Genomic DNA, 20,764 nt, shown 5'->3' on the forward strand with positions numbered 1-20,764 from the left:
TTCAATGACCACTTAAAGAGCATTTTCTTCACACTTTCATTGGTAACCACAGCGGCAAAACGGCAGCAGCTGAATTTTCATTTCATTTTCACGAGCTCGCAATGTTTTCCAGCCTCTACGCATTTTATCTTAATGTCCATTTGTCGACATTACCGCATCGCTGGCCGTGTGTTTAATTGCAGCGTCATCAATCAAGCAACCATGGCCGAAAGTGTCCTCCACTCACTCAACTTTGTTGCACTCGGTTATCCATGGTTTTTACTCGCATATCGTTGCAATTCGCTAGATTTTCCGCTACCGGCGTTTATCCCGGCTGGCCAACTTGCTGACCATAAAACTTGGCGATGCACTTGGCTAATTTGCACATTAAATTTTTATTTTTGTATTTATTTCTTTATTTTAGTATGTTTGTGTTCCGGTCCGGTAGTGAAATATTACCTAGCCCCGCAGTCTGGTCATTTCATCACGGGATTGCTTAGACTGCATCTTGTATAGTCACTAGCTCTTGGAATATTTATCGAATGCATAAAAACATTGACATTGAAAATAATCAGGTTTGCCTTTTAAGTTCGCATTTCAGTTTAATATTCGAAAAACACGCCGTATGAGTTATAATTATGCATTCCTACGCCTCTTATTCTTGTCCAATGAAAACTCTTCGGCCAAAACAATTCCGGTTTTTAATTTAGTCATCTGTCTTTTACCACTTTTAAATTTGTAAAGTACCCGCAGATGATTTACATAAGAAAATGGTTCGACAAATATACCAATAATCATTTATTTAATGATTGTGGCTTATTAAAACTTTAAATAAGTTTAAGTTGAGACTTTATTTCATAAAGCAAATAATATCTCTAATTATTTATTTTGTTTCAAATGGTAGGCCTATGTATATATTTTATTAAATTATAAAATATTGAAATATTGATAAAAACAAAATTAAGTGTTTTATTGTTTTAAGATATACCTTTAAATTTCGAATTGCGCGCTCAGTTATTTTGAACCAGTTCCTTGGAACTTGCAAAGAGAAGCCAGACCTGAGGAAAAAGCTGAAAGCTTAAATAAAACTTAACATGATAACAGGCATTAACAGAAAAGCTTCAAAGTTTCACCATGTAAGCTTAACAGATATCCAATCTTACATAAAATTTAATACAGCATAATCATTAAAATTCCATTTAAGCTTATATAAAATAAAAAAGCCTTCAACTGGTGTAATAATCATAATTATATTTCGTCATTAATTAATTTATTTGTACAATTCTATAGCTAGATTTCAATACAATTACATAGATCCTATGCGCTGCACGCCTAAATCAACGATTTATTTTCACAACGGACGGGGTTTCAAAGTTTCCTTTTGTGCAGTCAAATCTTGGCTACATCCGGGGGAAATAGCTCAACTCGAAGATGGGATTTTAGATACAGACTAGAAGAACTAAGTGACGAACTTTAAACTAGGCATAGGTAGCGCCATTCATTAATCGTTAGGCCTAGAACGTATGTTGTTGTCTCAACAAATAAATATTTACAATGAAAGAAACTCCCGGGGCATTCGAAATGGAAAATTAACAATAAAATACAAATAATACTGCTCGACAAGCACGTCGCAAGTAAGGAGAATTTCGAAAGATCTACAAGTAGGCAAATAGAGATGTGTGGGCGGTGGATGAGTTGTGGATGGAGTGGTTGAGATGCACAGTTAGTTGGTGTCTCCTGGACCGGGAAGGGGGTGGCTCAGTCAGCGTCATATTTCGCACTCGAACTCCGAGATCCGGTGGTTGAAGTACACCACTCCGTGCTCGAGATCCTCGCTGAACCCGCTAACGTCCATGTAATCCGAGGCCGCTGAGTCGTCGTCCACCCACTTGTGCAGTGACCTTGTGATCTCCAGTCTCGACTGGGCGAACGAGGGTCGCATGTGCGGCTCCTTGTGCCAGCAGCGGGACATCAGGTTGTAGAACTCGTGCCGGCTCTCCTTGGGCAGATCGGGCCTCAGACCCTGGGGCACCCGGCGGATGACCTCGCGTCCAGTCAACTGCGAGTACGGTGTGGATCCTGAAAAAAAGTAGGAAATATATTGCTTTAATAATCTAAAAACAGTTTCGTAACTATATTTACGTTATAGTTATTTTTAAATGTGTTAACTTCGCCGTAATGCAACTGATAATTCCCAGTCAGTAAGTTTATTGATACGTGTCGGAGCTTAAGTCTCTTTTTTAATTGCACGCATAAAACAGCACACTTAAAATTATCATTGTGTAATAATCATAAAAATATAAATGTGCTTTTAAAATAGTTAAGAACAACTTCTAATAGAGTGTGCCCATTAAAAAATCGTAAATCGATACTTTAATTAACTGCACTTCATAGACAAAATCGGGTTCTTTTAAAGAGTACTGCTATCATAATATACTTTTGCCATTTAAATTTGAATTGATGGCTGATTAAATGTCAGGCTGATCAAGCAGATGATTAATTTAAAATTGATGGGAACCTCAACTATCAAGTATTGTTTAAACACAAATTGGGTGATAAAAACCCAGCGGAAATATAGAAGTGGACATTTTTCTTTATCTCATCTCATTCACGGATTGAAAAACCTACCCAGGGTGGCGATCTCCCAGAGGACGATGCCAAAGGCCCAGATGTCCGTTTCGGTGGTGAACATGTGGTACTGCAGGCTCTCCGGCGCCATCCACCTGATGGGCAGGGCGTGCCGCTTGCCAATGGTGTCGTGACCATGATGCGACTTCTTCTCCCCGTGCGGATGATCCTTGGAGCAGTGACCTTGGCCCTGACCCTGGCCAAAAGTGTGCTGCCAGTGCTGCAGGATGTATCTGCTTCCGAAGTCGAACTTAAACTTGTGCGCATTGTGTCGCATCAGATCATTCGCCGCATTCTTCTCCTGCTCCTTGCGCAATCGTTCGGCGTCCAGATCGATGGACATGCCAAAGTCACAGATCTTACACATGCCGTTGTGATCGAGGAGCACATTGCGAGCGGCCAGATCTCGATGAACAATCTATGTTGGTTAAATGTTAATAAATATATGTTTAAGAGATTATATCAATAATTTGCTCACCCTTCTCCCTGCTATGTACTCCATTCCACAGGCTATGTCCAGTGCAAATCCTGCCAAGGTTCGTGGCGATAAGGGCGCCAGACTGCGACCACCTGGAACTGAGGCTGGCAATATGTTTGTGGCACTTCTAGCTGCTCTCAGAAGGGACAGAAGACGACCCCTCATGGCGTACTCCATAATAAGCATGTGCGGTTCTAGAGGAATATTAAAAATATTTTATGAATAATCCCCAGCAAGAAATTTCCATTAGTGCTCACCACTTTCCACACAGGCACCCAGTAGGGTAACCACATTCTGATGGGATCCCAGCTTGCGCATGATATTGGCCTCGTCCTTGAGGCTCACCTGGGCACTGCAAGCTCTGATAGTCTTAACGGCCACAATTCTAGTGGCTCCGAAGTGACCACTCAGATCGTCGGCTTCCGCCTTCCACACCTGGCCGAAGTTTCCCTCACCCAGGAGGCTTTTTAGCCTGATATTGCTCCGCTCGAAATCCTGGAATTCGCTGGCCAGAGATGTCTTATCATCGTTGTTGCCGTATCTATTGTGGTTCGCATCCCGCTGAGATGCCTGTGACATGGGCATGGCCTGGTGGTGCTGATGGTTCTGATGGTTCTGATGGTGCTGTATGTGCTGGTGGTGCGGGTGATCCACCTCATCTTCATCATCATCGACTTGGTACTTAGAGTCCACCTTCTTCACCGGACTTATGGGCTGCTGATCCGTGATGCACACATCAAATACTTCACTCTGCTTCGCCCGTTGTCGAATCACAAAATTACGCACTAGATAAAGGATGATGGCGGCTAGTGGAATCACTCCAACTGCTACCAGTACTAATGTGACCAGATTCATTCGTCGCATCTCCATATTCAGATCTCTTTCATTTGCAATCACCGTGGAACTGATGTCCGCTGGAGGTGCTGATGAAGATGACTCCACAATGCCGATGTAGACCTCATTGGAAGGTGCAGTCACCGCCGGCGGTGCAGTGGTTGTGGTACTCGTAGTGGTACTGGTGCTGGTGGGTCGCGGGTGTACAGTGGATCTTATGGAGGTCAAGACAGTTGTGCGCAGGATCTTTGGACTGGAATCTGTGGTGTGAGATGGTTGAGTGTGGGTTCGTGGTGTGACCCCGCAATCGGAGGTGTTATTGCAGAATACAATCAAGTTGTTCGCATCATCGATGTTTATCTCTCGGGTTAAAGCCGGTCCCAAGGCTCTGATGAGTTCCTTGTCCTTTTCAATTATGGAATTCGCTTTCGTTGTGGTGGGAATGACAGTAGTTGAAGTACTGCTCGTTGTGGTGGTGCTGGGGGTGGTGCTACTCGTTGTGGTGGTTGGTGTACTTGTTGTTGATAGTGGTGCAGTTGTGGTTGTTCTTTTCGTGGTGCTAGGCACTGGTGTTGTTGTGGTTGTGGTAGGTTTTTCTGTTGTTGTGGTTGTGCTTGTCGTTGTGGTTGATTCCTCTGTGGGAAGAGCTTCCGTCTGGCCCACTGTGGTTTCCTCCTCGGCACTTAGTACGGTGATGATCAGTGGTGTTGAGGATGACGGCGATACTTTCTGCACCACCCTACGCCCCACGGGCTTGGCCACTTCCGATTCGGTTTGTTTGAGATCCTGAATCGAATCTGCTAGTCCAGCCGTGGGTCTTCCCGAACCCACATACCTGGTCCGACTCACCGGTGGTGCAGGTGGAGCTGCTGGTGCTGGTGCAGCTGCCGCCACCAGTCCCCTTTCCCTCATATGGTACTTGTATTTACTGCGACTCCTCTCCACAGGCGTCAATGGCCTTCGAGTCGAGGCAGTGGGTCTGGTGGAGCTGACCGGCGCAGGAGTGGTGCTTGTTGTAGTTATAGTGGGGGTGGTGCTCTGAGCCACTGAAACCTCAAGCACGCGAGGATGGTCGTCGTCGCCCTCCGCCGCTTTAATTGTCAAGCCACCCGTGCGTATGGGTGGCAACTTGGCTCCAAAGTAGACATATGGCTTCAGCTCATCTTCCTCATCATCAACATCATCCTCATTTGAGTTGGTTTTGCTGGGTATTCCCTTGCCCATCACTGGTGGCTTAGTGCCATCTGCAATGTGGTTTAGGGTGTCATTTTGCTCTTTGGCCACCACAAAGAGTCCGTGTGAGGACTCGTCGCTAAAGAGGATCTCGTTGGTATCCCGATCTCCTCCAGGAGCAGCTGCCTTTAAAGAGGCCGAACCCTTAAGCACCACCGAACTATTGCCATTCGAGGGCATGGCCATGCGGGTGAAGTTGGCACATTGCCGCATGCAACTGGCGGTGGTGCGGCGGGTAAAGTTCTTGGTGCAATTCCGGATGCACACCGATCTGGGATCACTGGGCGCCTTGGAGGTGCTCTCCACCGCCGCGGACGGTGAAATGGCACTCCGTCCGGTGGTGCCTATCCTGGTGCGGAAGCCACCTCGATGCAGAGCGGTTCGACGAGCAGCCAACACATTCATCAGCCTCCGCTCGCGATCCTGAGCTGAATTCAGTGGTGCAATCGAGGGTCGATTGGCACCCGAGGGCCTATAAGTAGTGGGTTTATCACCAACAACATCTGTAAGCAGAGGAATGGAAAAATATTTACTTAGATTGGCTGGCATATTTTCAAAGTGGCTTTATAGCTTACACGTTACAAAATGATTGAGTAGATTATATAAATACTTTGGATGGGCAAGATTTTTATTCAACAATAGTAATGTACCCACGAACTTCCGATTAACTTGATATAAGTATAGGAAAATAACAATTAAATGTAAATTACTAAAGAAAATTTTAATTATGTGCAAGCTTAAAAGCAAACAACTACCCTTTATTTGAAATAATTAATTCTTGAAATTACAAAAATAACTATTTTAAAGACTTAAAAAGAAATCCATCTTTTCATTGAAGTTGCGTGCTACAATCGACCCGTTTCCTTATCAATTTTCATTGCAGTGTAGGCTGCCTGGCATTCTTGACGCCAGATCGTGACAAATATTGGAAAAACAAATCTCGAAATGGAAATTAAATGCGACTAAGGCAGCGAGCACGAAACCCGTTTGGAATGCGAACTTTGCCTAGGGTAAGGCCGACTCGGCCACAATCATCATCGCCATCATCATCTGCGGTATTAACAGACATACAGCATCTTTTGCCATCGGCGGCCACATGATCATCTCGAGAAACGAGGCTGCTCTTTGGGCCATTAATCAGTTGGCCAAAACGCTCCTTGCCCAACTGGTTCACCGAATATCTATGATATTATACTGCAGTTTGCTCTAACTAGTTAATTAACTAATGGCCCCGAGGTTTCTATGTTCTATGTGCCTCTGGCCAGGCAGCTGGTCATTAAAGCCCGAATTGAGCAATGGGCCTAAATCCATGCTGTTGCTTTGACCCGCGGCATCGGGCAAAACAATTACAAGCGGCTGCTTGCACAATTGTTTAATTTTCGCGTTGCCAAAATGGTAAGCAAAACAATGCCAGGCAAACGCAAACAAACACTGCTGCTTTTCACAAACATTTAGTTCATTGGCTGGCAGTTTAGGCCAAGGTTGCATTTCAGTTTCAGCCGTCTCGAGCGCGGCCAGGCGGCTAGAACAAGTTGCAAATGCCGCTTCCACCGCCGGCTGCCGCATTTCGGCCACTTCGGCCCCCTAGCCACCTCCACCTCACTCCACTTCCACCTCCCCCTATCTTGTTAGCCTAACAATTTGTCTTTGTTTTGGCCAAGTCGTTTCTCGTTTACTCGCCGCTCCGCGTTTTCCACTCTTCGTTTGTTGCCTATTCTGCCGGATTGTTCAACACTGCGCAACCCATTTGGGCGTCTCGTCACGTCTCTGCAATGCCTTCAATGAAACGCCAAGCAGCCGTCCGCTGCCATTTTGGCCAAAGTCACAGACGGATCGGATCGGCTGCGCCTATCTGTTGGTCTGTATGCTACCGAAAGGTATTTCAACTGGGTGTCTAGCTTGGAGCACATCCAACAATCGAAGGAAGGAAATAGTTATTTTTCTAAAATTTTCAACAAGGATTATTATTTTACTTGATTTTCTAGTATATTAATATATTTATTTAGCTCATCAATAATAATTGCGCCTTTTGACAAAGTCTTTTTTCTGGTTCCTAAAATATGTTATAAGTCCAATCCACAATATTTTCTCTGCATAATTAAAGCATACATTAAAAACATTAAAAACATTAAAACATTTTGATAATGAAACTAATAACACTAAAATATAATGACACTATTTTCCACGATAAGAGCAAATCGATTTTGCATAGTATTTACACTCTTAATTATGATGAAACATTTTTAATGGATACATAAATATTTGTTTATAGAGAAAGTGGAGTTCAAGTTTATTAGTCATTAGACATATGCAGATTCCTAAAATCTTCGAATCCCAATCCGGTTGCAGATTATTTTTACAGTTTTTTCAAAAAGTATTCCAATATAAACCACCCTTGTCCCTATAACGTAGGTATACCTGAAGTTTATTAAGTAATATTCATATTATGTTTATTTCAACATGATATTGTACTGGATAAGTTGCCATATCATAGTGTAAATACTAAGGTAACCCAAGTACTTCCCTTTCCGGAGGGAAATTATATGCTTAAAGGACACTGGATTGCCTACGACATTGATAGAGCTATAACTAAATTCTATGTGACAATTTCTTGATAAGAAAAGTATAAGAAATCAATGACAGAAATGCAAATAATTAAAGCATTGAAAGTAGTGAGTGACGTGTAAAACAATCTTTTTTCCTTAGCAAAAATAAATAAAAACAAGACAGAGCGCTACCTTGGAAAGAGTATCCACATGTAATGTTGACTCCGCCCTGCTTGACTTCTGCATTGTATTGGGGGAACTCCAGGCCTTAGCCTGGCCAATACTTATCGGTTGGCCTGTGCGACTTCTTGGCATTAGCTATGCTGCCGTTGCCATCGTGGCCATCGACGCCGCCGCCACTTGGCATGCGTTGTGGAATTTTAATTTGATTTTGGTCATATACACGATCTTTTCGACTGCGGCTGCGAGCCAAGTTGAGCGAATCGGGCCAAAACCAATGGCCAACTAACCCAAGTCGGGCATCAGAAACGGTTCTCCCCTTTTTTATATTTGTTGTATGTCCGACAATTGGCAAATTGGTAATGCGACGGAACAGAAATTAACTGCGTAATCGGTTTGGGAATTCTAAGCTGTGTGTTTACCTAACTTTCGGCGAGCTGCTTACATAATGCCCGAAAATTGTGCAGCATTTTGGCAGGTGATTAATCTTCAGCCAGCTGAGAACAAAGCGGCCATCAAACGGATGCGGCGGCGTGACTAATGCCACCATTAGCTTCTACATTTTTGCGAAATTCGCCATCGAACTCTGGCCCCATCTGGCTCCAACAAAAACTACAATGGAGAAGACCCCGCCCGGTTCGACGGGCGATTCTGGTCGAAAAAAGCCAAGCCAAGTTTATTTGGCAGCTAATGAGTCTTCTCCGCCAGCCACACAATGCCCATCAAGGCTAATTCCACTCTTCCCCGCCCGATAATTGCACAGATGCCACCCCAACCAAAGCCACAATTAATATATAGCTACACTTGCGGAAAATATATACTACGTAAGATAATCTAAAAGTAGAAACTAATCCCAGAAATATTACTTCGTACAATAGAATTTGCGATCAATTACCACTCATGAATACAAATACTTAAAATTAGTTAGTTTTCACTTCTACTACAATTCCATGATGATTCTTGCAGTGTACGAAGTACAATTGAATTATAAAACGCCAAACTAAACCATAGATAGGCAGTTGACTGCGGGTTGTATATTAGCGCTTGAACGAATCGCATGTCTTGACTTTTGTTTAGAACTTTTAATTAAATATGAATTACGGACACGAGTGGGCAGAGCGGCTGACAGACAGCTGACTTTGCAGTTTGTTATTCGTTTTTTATTCATTGCTAATTGACAAACGAACAAGTACACCGACACCCCAGAAAATAAACTTCGCAAACACACAGATACTACGAAACTCAATCGCTCACGCAATGCAGTTGATCGTGCTGACAGCTGTGTTTGATTCGATTGTCTAAACTTATTTAATGGTGTCACATTCGGAATTATGAAATACCATTCAATGAGCGGAAAATTCATAATCACATAAGTACGAATGAGCGACTGAGGCTATGACACAAATGTCAATCATACGCACCGTTGCACAGGCCGTCAAAGCAAAATTACAGCCCGCCAAATTGACAAAAAATTTGGAAATTTCCAACCGATCGCAGCCATGACACATAGACCGAATATTCTCATTCAAGAATTATTGTTTAAAGTTCAATTAAAAAACTTTTAATATATCAAAAATCGATTGTCACAAATATCAAAGTCAAATTTCAACAGATTAAGAACCACGAATATGATATATATATGTTATATACGTTTAAATGTGAATTATGATTGTATTGCTGTGAATTCAACGGAAATAGATTTTCGAAGGGAATTTATAAAACTAAAATTAAGTAATTATATGCGCAGCGAAGGTTAGAGTAACAAAGCCTTAAGGGGACTTAGAAATTCAATGCAATTTAATTCGTACCGAAAATATATAATACGTTTTAATAAGTTATTTGATTTTAGCATGATTCACAATTTCACAGGAATCGATAAATTTTTAAATACATCAAAAATGTTACTGGATGTTCAAGATTATTAATTTATAATGGGTTAGTAAGGTCCACTCCATATTTGTTCACGCCAACGTGTTCAGCAGAAAAGACTTACACTTTCTGACCTTGACTCATCGCTTTCTGGCTAATTTCATTTGTTTCCTGGCCAGCAAAAGAAAGTCATCCGAACCGAGCAGATGCAAATCAAGCGTAAATGCTGAAAACTTTCATCAATTCACAGAAACTTAACTTCACTTTTGCTTTCTGGCCTTTTGCCTGGCATTTGTGCTTGTATTTACACAACTTGCTGCATTTAAAACCCACACAAAGGCACAAACAGCCGCTCACACCGACGCGAAAGTCAGTTCATAAATAAAATTTTTAAATGCCGCCTTGGCAGAAACAAAAAAAACTTTCTCCGCTTTCGTTGCAATTTTCTGCAGCTCTGTCTCTGTTATTTTCCCAGCTTTTTTAGCTTCTCGCTTTCGTTTGAAGCGTGCAGTATTTGCTGCACCCTATCCATCCTGTCCCACGTTCATGGCTAAAACGTGTTTGCTTTTTTCGGCGCTTTTATTTTTTTGGCTGTTCGTTTTTTGACTCACTGCGCTGCAGACATGCAAGACATGTTTTTTTCGTATTTTTATTTTTAGTGGGATCGCCAATCGAAAGCATTTCTAATGTGAAATCGAAGCGAGCAACGCGAAAAAAGCAGCAAATGCCACATAGCTCCTTAACCATAACGGGAAATTCCGTTTTCTCGGGGGTGTAGTCAACATTGCTGGACTTTGAAAATCCTATTTAAAAAAGTTATTTTTAGTTACCTCAAGGAAAGAAAACACCAACTAACTTGTTAAATGAACATTTAAAAAAAAGTTAAAGTTCAAAGGAAAAAACAAGAAAACGTGAAAAATGCATTTCTTCTTAGTTCTCGAAAATAATGATTTTAAATATACAAAATCTACATTTGGAAAAACATTTAAAAGAGCAATCTTAAAAAGTAAGTATTTATTTTAGATAAATCCGTTTTGAAAATCACATATGGTCATACTCTAAAAGATATATATATATATTTTTTAATATTAGTGAAAGCAGGATATTGTAATATGCAATAATAATAATAATATATGGTATATATGGATATACCAGCATGAGCAAATATACACTTAGGCCCGCGGGACTCATAAATCCGCATCGAGTCCAGTTCAAAGTTGTCCGGTTCGACATTTTGGCCAAAGAAGGAGCCATCGCTGCCAGCCAACTCTTGTGGGTGCTGAAAAGTGCAGCCAATGCAGCGAAATGCAGTCAAATGCAGGAAGTGCAGCTGCCAGCGACGACGACGACGTGAGAAAGCCAAGAGAAATGGCAAAGGTACTCGCACCGGGCCAAAACGAAGAAATCCAAGCCAAAATGCATCGCGGATGTCAATGCGGAAATGGAGCTGAATGTGAAGCTGAAGTTGTCGTGAAATGCCGCTAAATGAATCGTTTTGGCGTTAGTTTGGCTATGGTTTTTTGCCTTTTTGGCCTGTTTGGCTTCCTGGTTTTGGGCTTTAACCCTTGGTGGCCCGCACTGCCTTGACAGACTGCCGACACCCAAAGTGAAAAAAAAGCTTGGTCTGACCTTTTAATTGCGCAATTACCGCTCAGCGAGCGATTTCCACTTTAGTTACCCATTTTAAATGGGAGCCCCATATGTTAAATGGACAACAATACGACCTGCAACGTTGGATAATTACAAAGTTTTGTTGTTCATGATTTGTTAGGATTTTTTACCATGGCTTCCGTTTTTTTGTTTGGCTTAGCGAACTCAGCAAAAGTTTTCAATACCCCACGTTGCTGTGCATTGAGGCGTTGCAAATGGCCGTAGGGTGGGCGTGGCACATGTTCATCACTTTGTTCATCAGTCGCATCCAAGTATTTACGCAACGTAAGCTACTACGACTTTTGCACCACCCCCTATCATTAGCTTTTGGCCGCTTTCTTTTGTCCCACGGATTTTAATTAAGTCCCCGGTAAATCATCGCAGTTGCGTAACCCTTTTCCCCAAAGTTTTGGGTCACCACCAGTTTTATTATTAATCACGCACACGATACGTAAAAAAACTAAAACAAAATACACAAGAAAGCGAAAGACAAAACCCAAGGAAATTAACAAAATTATGGACCTGAGACGAGGGGAAGGTTCAACAAACTACCACGCTGGCCACATTTTTCGCAACGAAAGCTAATGAAAAAGAAATTATAAACACTTTATATAAAAAATAAGGCAAAAACACACTAAATTGAAATTCGCCGTGGCCACCGAAACACAAATTGCGCGTTTTATTTCCTTTTCCTAGCCGAACTTAAAAAAAAAAAAGTAACCACCAACCACAAAGTTACCAACTTCGAATGCGAATTTGGGTCTTCAAATTAAATTCAATTGAAAGGCAAAAACCATGCGAAATTAATGTAAATATCCAGGAAACAAAAAAGTAAATACTTTGCTTAACAATTTAAATATTTTTTCGGCAATTGTATAACATGATTTGAATATATTTGCATTTCATTTTCGCTTGGCAATTATTATGAACAAGTAATTTAAGCAAAATTCGAAAATTGAGGATCTTAGATTAGCCGAATCATATGAGGGGATTCACAATGGCCAATCTATGATTATAAAACCAATCAAATTATTCGCTTATAGCTAGTATAGTAATTTGTTTCAACACTAAAACAAATTACAAATAAATTCTCACTCCACATTTTATAATATTTGTTATTTCAGTTCTCTGCCTTGTTGATATTTATTCAACGTTTTCCCCGCAGAAAACCTTACATAATTTAAAACAAATATGTAAATAATTCTTGGCCTTGCCATCCGGCTCAACTGAACCCTACACTCCATCGATTAGTTCCGTGACGAAGATCTATTATAAATGAATCGATATCTGTGGCTCCCCAAGCTGTTTACACATGTGAGCTTCGAGCCGATGGAACAATAAACAGAGCAAATGTTTTGATTGAATATTTGTTATAACATATTGGGAGCAGAGAGGCTGGGGTAAACTCAAAACCCGAATCAGAGTACGTAATACGGTAGTGGGTAACGTGAAAGGGCCAAATATTTGAGCAGTTGCAGTGGCTTTTACCTCCGGCAAACAATGATTATTCCACTGCCTCTTTCTCTCGGTAGTTTTCCCATTTTTTCCCATTTTATTCGTTCCCACATTGATGCACGCCCTCATATTGCGTATACGCCCGGGCTTACACCCAGTTTGGATCCCCCAGCTGCATCTGCAGACCTGGCCCGAATGCACTTGGCTGGCTGACTGGTTGGCTGGCTCTCTGTTGACTTTTCAGATTTGCTCTTTGGGCTCCTCTTCTTCAAAACTTGAAGCTTCACTACGCCTGCTAAACGAGTGGGATTACGCAATGAACGCACATGAGGTCTCAGAGCGCCAAAAAAAATCAAATAAAGGCAAAAAGAAACAGGTAAACGTAATGAGCACACAACAAATTTTTTTAAACCGAGCCAGAGCCACACCAATATTGATATTTTTGGCCAAGTATCTCGAGTGTTCAAGTGGCCAGCAAACGACACCTACAACTGGTCAGTTGAACTCCGAAAAATTGCATTTCGTAAGCGAGTGGCCAAAAGGAAAAAACCAAAAAATAAACCCCCAAATTATGCCCATTCATCGGGCATAAATTAAGCATAATCAAAATGCATTAACATTTGTTTAGTTAGCTCTGGGCCGCAATAAAAAATCCGAGTAGTCTTCGGCCAAACAAAGAGTTCATGAATAAAGATGCGGACAACATTTTTTTGCTTTGGAATCTCGGAACTCTAGGCCTAACACTTTGTTCCAATAAAAAAACACACTAATGTCGTCCATTGAGTTCACATTTAAATGCGAAACACAATTTCCATTTCGATTTCAGACACCCACGCCGCGAAGAATTCGAGAAACACAACCAAGTCCAAACTTAATTGTTTATGAAAACACTTAATTGAAATAACAATTACTGTTTACATTTATGAGTGTCCGAGGGGCAGCCATGGACAAAAGAGCCGGTCTAATCAATCCATTGGCCGCCGATCACTTGCAGCCTTTTTAAAAAGCGTTTATGAAAGGCTACAGCTATCTTCACCTCGACATTTGCCCTTGCAGAACCGTTTCATATTATAATTTCGACGGTTGCAACTCAATAGGGCCTCACAATTTGTGGGCTATCTTTGCAGTGGCATCTTGAATCAATAAACTCGAGTGGAGACCAAAGGGTCACACTTCTGGTTGGGACCCTTCTAAAAGTTATTAATTAATCTGAAGTATTTAATAATATTTTTAAAAGTGATTGATTATTAACGTAGATAACACAAAATAACGATATCCTTATAGTATATTTATTTATTAATAAATTCATTCAGGAAGACAGTGGATTAAGTGTAGTTTCCCAATGTACCATCGATTATTATGATGTTTTTGTATCGTAAATCTTTTGAAAAAAAAAAAACTTTCTTAAAACCCTCATTACTGAAATTATATGCACAATGGATATATTTTATCCATCCAAAGCATGGACATACAACTGAATCCCAAGATATATCCCAAAAAGCCATTCCTTTCTGTCTCATACCAACATCATGTATGGTTGACAAGCACTTCTGGCTTTCAAAATGCAAAAGATTGGCCAATGCCAGAGCAAAAGTGGCCTGCAGTTAGAGCCTTCTTCGCTTCTTCGGCCACATTCGTTGGCCGGGCCAATTGTTTTTCAGCTTTTAGCCAGTTTCCACTCGAATGTGGCAGCGTCTACGGCGATTGTTGCTTCGTCTGCTGGCAGTTGGTCAATAATTGGCATAGATTTATTTTGGCTAGTTGGCAATTTTTTTTGTTGCCCGAATGTGAGTGTGAGTGTTCGAGTGTTCGTATGTGTATATTACTGGCTAGAAAACTTACCCACATCGCCGGGACTGAAAATTTCCGCTGAATTTCGGCTTTCGCCGTCGCCGGCGGTCGCATTCAACTGCAGTTGAAGTTGAAGTTGCTGCTGTTGCAGTTGCAGTTGCACAGGCGGCTCTCTAATTGCACCATTAGTTGCATTCGTCTGCGTTTCGCTCAATGTTGCCGCTGCCGCTGCCACTACCGCCTCAGCCAACAACAATGCCACCAGCAACAGCAACAGTAACCAGCAACTGCAAAATGATTCATTGCCTCGATGGATTTTCATCAACGACATCGTAACCGAAGCATACACCAAATGGCGAAAAAAAAAGTATAAACAAAAGTACTAAAATTATAGTTGCTGCTCTGGCTGTGCTGCTTTGGCTGATTGTTTTCTCTGCTGATTTTCTATCTGGTTTTCTATTGTTCGTTTTCGCACAGACCGACACACACACATATACACACACACGCGGATTTTCCACTTTTCCACAATTGTTTTGTAGAATGAAGCTGCGTCTTACTGTGGCTCCTCTTTCTCTGCCCCAAGTTGATGTTGCTGCTGCTGTTGCGTGCAATAATTCAAGTCGTGCTGTCGACTTATCTGTGCTGCGGCTTTGGGAAATCGTACGCCTGCCTTTTGCTGCAAATGTCGGAAGAGAGATCGGAGTGCATTAGTGAAATGTTGGAGATTGGTACACAAATAGTCAGTAAGAAAATCATTGGGAGAGAAAATGCACTTAAAAGGGGGAACTAAACGGGTTTGAGCCAAGTGTACACTTTACAGTGCGTTTGTGTATAATGCTTGGGCTTTTATTTAGGGCAAACTGAACAATAAAATTCATAATTGGTCAATTGGCCATTATAGTCCGCCTAAGTGTATAATCTTTTGGTCAGAAAAAGCATTATTAGCTAAGACCAAGTGTAAGTCAGACATAAATTATAACACACAAGCACCGAAGCAGACTCATTAATTCGTTTCTTAACTCTGTGCCAACCAATAAGGTATCAAAATTATTTACACTGTCAAATGCCATAAGATTGGCAGTCCAGAAGCAGCTTAACCAACAAATTACGACACTTAGGACACTAGGCCGCTCTAAGGTCCCTCCCCACATTGTAGCCCCCAGAAACTCGTTAAAAAATAAGCTATGTGACTTGGCCATCGCATGGGCAAACATCAATTATAATTCGCGGTAAGTAAGAGTGATAACTGAGGTCGCCGAGCTCAGCTCGGCCTGGTTCACCGATCAATAAAAATCCACAAAGCCCAAAGCTAAAGGCAAAGCCACATCACGCATACGCCCTGTTGTACGCGGGACTTGTCAGTTTCGTTAGCCATTAAACCATAAGCAACTATGAATTTTTATGGCAATGTGTGTCATTGCCTGGCGAGGAATCAATTAAAAATGTGTTCGAGGGGCCTTTTTGGCGAGTCTTGCGCAAAATTACGTTGACAATTTCACTCGATTTGGTATGCGGCATAAACTGCCATTCAACTCGATCAACTACAAGAAGCCTTCATGCCTGGGTGCGGCATTGCTTTGCGTAATGTTGGGTTTAAAAAAAATATGCTCAAGACTTTAAGGGCCGGATGATGAGTCCACATTTTGACCCTCACTTAAGTTTTGATTCTTTGTTATGCTGATGAATTATATTGTATATTGTGGCGAACGAGACAAAGCTACACATAGCATTTCTATTTTGGTGAACCTTTCTAGTAGACGGCCAAAGCAGATGGGCGAAAGTTCAACGCTCGTTGGCCAACAGAAAATAATCATAAGCTTCTTTCTTGGCCATCGGCAGTTCCCATGATTAATTGAGCCAAGCAGGATGTCATGTAAGAAAAGCCGAAAAGAAAGAGATTTGCATGATGATCATGGCTGTGATCACAAAGAACAGACCCGTGATAGCCTTTTTTTAAATGATATGTTTTTAGTAATTTGGCTATAAGTCGAAAAGATTTTTTGTACCTGCCGCGTAGCTTTGCTCATTAAGTTCGCTCCCAGTTTAATTATAAGAAATGCCATTGACTCGCTCGTTCGCGCTGGTTTTTATATAATTCAATATTTTTTTGTTAATTTGTTATAACATCAGCGTTCTAAACTTAACTGCCAAAGCGCGCAGTACGCTTACAAAGAAGTGAGATAACGACATAAAGGTGTTTAGACCTAAAGATACTCATTAATAAAAACACTACATTAATGTTAATGCGTTTTGCCGGCCTTTTCAGATTTGTAGCCCCAGAAAATAAAATCTTTTTATGTGGCAATATTTAAAAACGAGTAATACCCATTCTTACCCATTTTTTACTAGCTCATGAGTGTACCCTCATTTTTAATTGCCAAAAAATCTGCTTAGAATCATATTTTGTATTTGTCATGTTCGCTCTCGAATTCAATCAACGTTTTTTGTGGAGTGGCTTACAATTGGATGAGTTTTGGAGTGTTTCTCGGTCCGCTTGTTTGATTCCTTCGATGATTGATAAAGTGCGCAGTCGCGAAATCAAAGGGGATTTGATCTCAGCGTGCGAAAGAATTTCTGATCGTTATAGAATAGAATTCCCCATCTCAACAAAAACGCCCACACAACCGATCGTGCGATGCTGCGGCTTTGTTTTTGCCATTTTTCTATAGGATTGTGGCGAACAATGGGTTAAACTTGGCCACAGCTGATTAAACATGCAAATTGGCGTTGGGAAATCGTGGACGAGCAAAGACACGACACGGCCAGTTAAAAATGTTTATCAATCCGACGATTTTATCAGCCAGGAGCGATCTGCGGATCGCATAAACAACCCGTAAAACAAAACATCGCGGGCAAAGTAAATGCAAATTTGATTGCCAGTTTCTGTTGCAATCACTCAACTCGAGTGCAACCGAAGAGGAGCTTGGATGAATCACTTCTTAATCTCGTGGAAGCACGGAAGTGGATTTAATATATTAATGCAGTATTTAATCTCAAGTAGCGTTATATATTTATTTGATTAATATTATTTGCTTTTATTTTCTAAGAATATTAAATTGCTGTAGTTAAATTTTAAGGTCTTTCCCACACTATTTGTACAATATGCTGATTGAGAGGCGCCAAGGAAGTATCAATGTATTTCAGGAATGCCGCATCGCATCCATAATTAAAGTGGATAGAATCGTATAACTGTTAGCTAATTATGTCGTGTAACAAAACACTTACAAAGGTCAACTTAACCAGTTTGAAGAGAAGCTTGTTAGTAAGTGCATATATAAACTAACGTCTAAGCTATTAAGAAATTAAGTGCAAAACATCACATAATGCTTTCCGAAATTCACATCATAATTCTTAGAAAAAATATAGAAATTAGGCTCATGAACTCATTAAAAATTAGACGCAAATTTGCTTAGTCTCGCTGAACAGTTCGAGCATTTTGTCAACCATGAAGGTGAAGTCGTCTTCAAAAGTTTTTAAAATCCAAGCCACGCATGACAAAATCGACATCAGATGTCGTCAACTTCCTTTTGCGGGTAATGAAATAATTATGTAGAATAAATATTAAGTAACTAAAGCTTTTGGCGGTGTGTGCATGCTGTTTGTATAACTACCGACAAATTTAATAATACAAATAATGCATAATTTAGTTATACACCCGGGCACAGCATTCGGTTCCGAGTTTTAAGCCGAGCTTGAGTCTGATTTTGATTTTGAGGCTGAGTCCGAGCGTGCAATAGAATAATTAACCCTGAACCCAGTAATATACTTATGGCTCTGCGAACTCACGTACGTAAGAATGCCCCATTGTTGTTGGCCCACTCACTATAATCATTTTTGCCAGGCGGATTTTTACACGTCTGGTTCTCGGAACCCAGGCAGAATCTACAAATCCCTGCTATGTGCCAAAGTGCGCAAATATTTGTCAGCTATTTTCGGTCGGGTTTCGGGTTTTTACGATACTTCACATCGACCGAGATTGGCTAATAATTTCGGCAAACTTCAAGCCATGGCCTCCTACTTGGGAGCATTTCATCGACATTTTTCCCCCAGGCTGCACATTTGGATGATTGGTAACGTTCAATCCGCATCTCCGTTTGTGCAAGACTTTTAAAAAGCGCTGAAAACTAATGGGCTGCACTTAAAATCGCGTTAGGAGGGGGCAACCAACGGATATACCTCTATATACAGAGCGATTTGATTGAAAATGACAGTTAACGTGCCGACGCAGTCATTAAGGCAAATTTGCAGTTTGCGGTCAGGCAATATGGAGTGTACGGATCGGATCGGATCGGGGGATATAGCATCGGGATTGGGGATAGCGATGGGAGACTTGCGTGTGTGGTTATGCAAAGGCTAAGGAAAGCGCAAGTGGCAGCTGTGGAAAGTGTGTGTGATCAGTTGAAAACGGCGCTATTGAGACAATTAGGTGTTCGGGTTAGATAATGCGCCTTTGGCACACTAACCGCTATAACTGTTCGAGAGCACCGGTTGCCAAAGTACAGGGTAGCTATGCATTCGTAAGAGCAAATTGAGTTTCCTATCCAGCTGAAGTAATAGGATATTTTCTACTGTTCACATGGCTTTTCATAGATTATTTTATTATGCTATTTCATGCCCATTAAATTAAGTACCATCTCATTTCAAGTGGGATCAAGTGGAACAGGGAGTGTTTAGCTGAACTTCCCACAAAGACTACAGTCTGCCCCCTCCTAAATTGCAATTTGCTTATTCTTTTGTCAAGCTCAAGGCTTTCATACGACTCTATTTGCCTTATATTGTGAACTTTTAAGGTGCCGCCTTTAAGGACGCGTGGGCGGTTTGAAGTTAACTCTATAGGGGTACTAATGTTTGCTAATGGAGATTGCAGATGGAAGAGATCGGGGGGAAGTGATACAGTGACCGATTTCGCTTGGAATTTCTAGACGCGCCCATGAGTCATCGAGTAGGAGTCTGTATGCAAAAGTGCCCATTAAATTGTTCATGGCTGTACACGACAAGCTACCCTGCATTTACTAATTAGAGCAAAGTACTTGCGCCGTTCCCCAGAATAGAGCCGTCTGAGCACAAACAGTAGGCACTCGGAATAGTGGACTAACAGAGATGAATATTCTAAAAAGTCAAAGTTTGGTTTAAGTAAGCCATTTCCCGCATTGCTACCATTTCGCACACTGATTGTGGTGAGTCATTAGGAGCTTTGCCGGCAGTAGTTACAAACAGCAAACAAACAGAAACCGAAAAAATCACTGCACCACTGGTTGCATAACGAAGACCCACAAGTGGCGACTAACTAGCAGCTCAATGCTCCATTGGCGGCACATTAGCGGCTCCGTTAGCATCCATTTCAAATGCAATTAGCTGGCGATGCACCGCTGCAGCGTCCGGTTACCAACTGGGTTCGATCTTCGATCCGCTTAGCTGATCAGTTGCTAGTTGTCAGTTGGTAGCACAGACAGTCCGATGTGGTGGCTTCTCTAGTAACCATCATTCGGTGCGGATTGCCACCGTATTATGGTTATGGTTATGGTCAACTCTGCGGCCGGACAAACAACTTTTCAATTTGCACTCGAGCTAAATGTTCACACAGTTTCGTTGTTGGCCATTTGTGTTTTTGTCTCTGCGCTTACACGATATTTGTGATAAGTTTATTTTTAAATGTTAAACAAGCTGCCAACAATGCGGCGGGCAAAGTTCTACTTGTAGACTCCCTTGGGGCGAACAATATACATGTATGTACATATTGTGCATGTGGGGGCGTGGTCCCTCGGGCCAGCTCCTCCGATCTCTGGTGATCCCAGCTAATGAGCTCGACCCCTGGCCTTTTTTAATCCCCGCATTAGCCACGCTCCACTTACTGCAACTCGCGGTGGCAGTTGGCAAATTAGAACGGCAAGGTGATTCCGTTTTGCCCCTGCAGATTGCCGGAGGTCAGCGGGAAAATATGGAAAAATGCATGGGCCATTAATAAATACTCATATGTATATATATATATTGGCTACAGCAAAACAAAAACAGAACGAGCAAAATGCGAGATTAAACCTGTTTCGCGACAAGTGCGCCATGGTCCGCGACAGTCCATGTCCATTACAGTTAGAGACATGGCCACTAAATGCAGTCGCGGTCG

At 41.6% G+C, this 20,764-nt stretch overlaps 1 protein-coding gene across 1 annotated transcript; it reads right to left on the bottom strand.

Moving 5' to 3' along the window:
* Nucleotides 1-1,210: 1,210 nt before the first annotated feature.
* On the bottom strand, nucleotides 1,211-15,116 carry LOC117140466. The gene is made up of 5 exons (XM_033303411.1): nucleotides 14,695-15,116; nucleotides 3,343-5,655; nucleotides 3,086-3,279; nucleotides 2,608-3,025; nucleotides 1,211-2,058 (listed from the first exon to the last, which is right to left on the bottom strand). The coding sequence occupies exons 1-5, from the start codon at nucleotides 14,972-14,974 to the stop codon at nucleotides 1,748-1,750; spliced, it is 3,516 nt and encodes a 1,171-aa protein (XP_033159302.1). The 5' UTR covers nucleotides 14,975-15,116; the 3' UTR covers nucleotides 1,211-1,747.
* Nucleotides 15,117-20,764: the final 5,648 nt, after the last annotated feature.

Source organism: Drosophila mauritiana, chromosome 3L (genome assembly GCF_004382145.1).
Source record: "Drosophila mauritiana strain mau12 chromosome 3L, ASM438214v1, whole genome shotgun sequence".
Taxonomy (NCBI): domain Eukaryota; kingdom Metazoa; phylum Arthropoda; class Insecta; order Diptera; family Drosophilidae; genus Drosophila; species Drosophila mauritiana.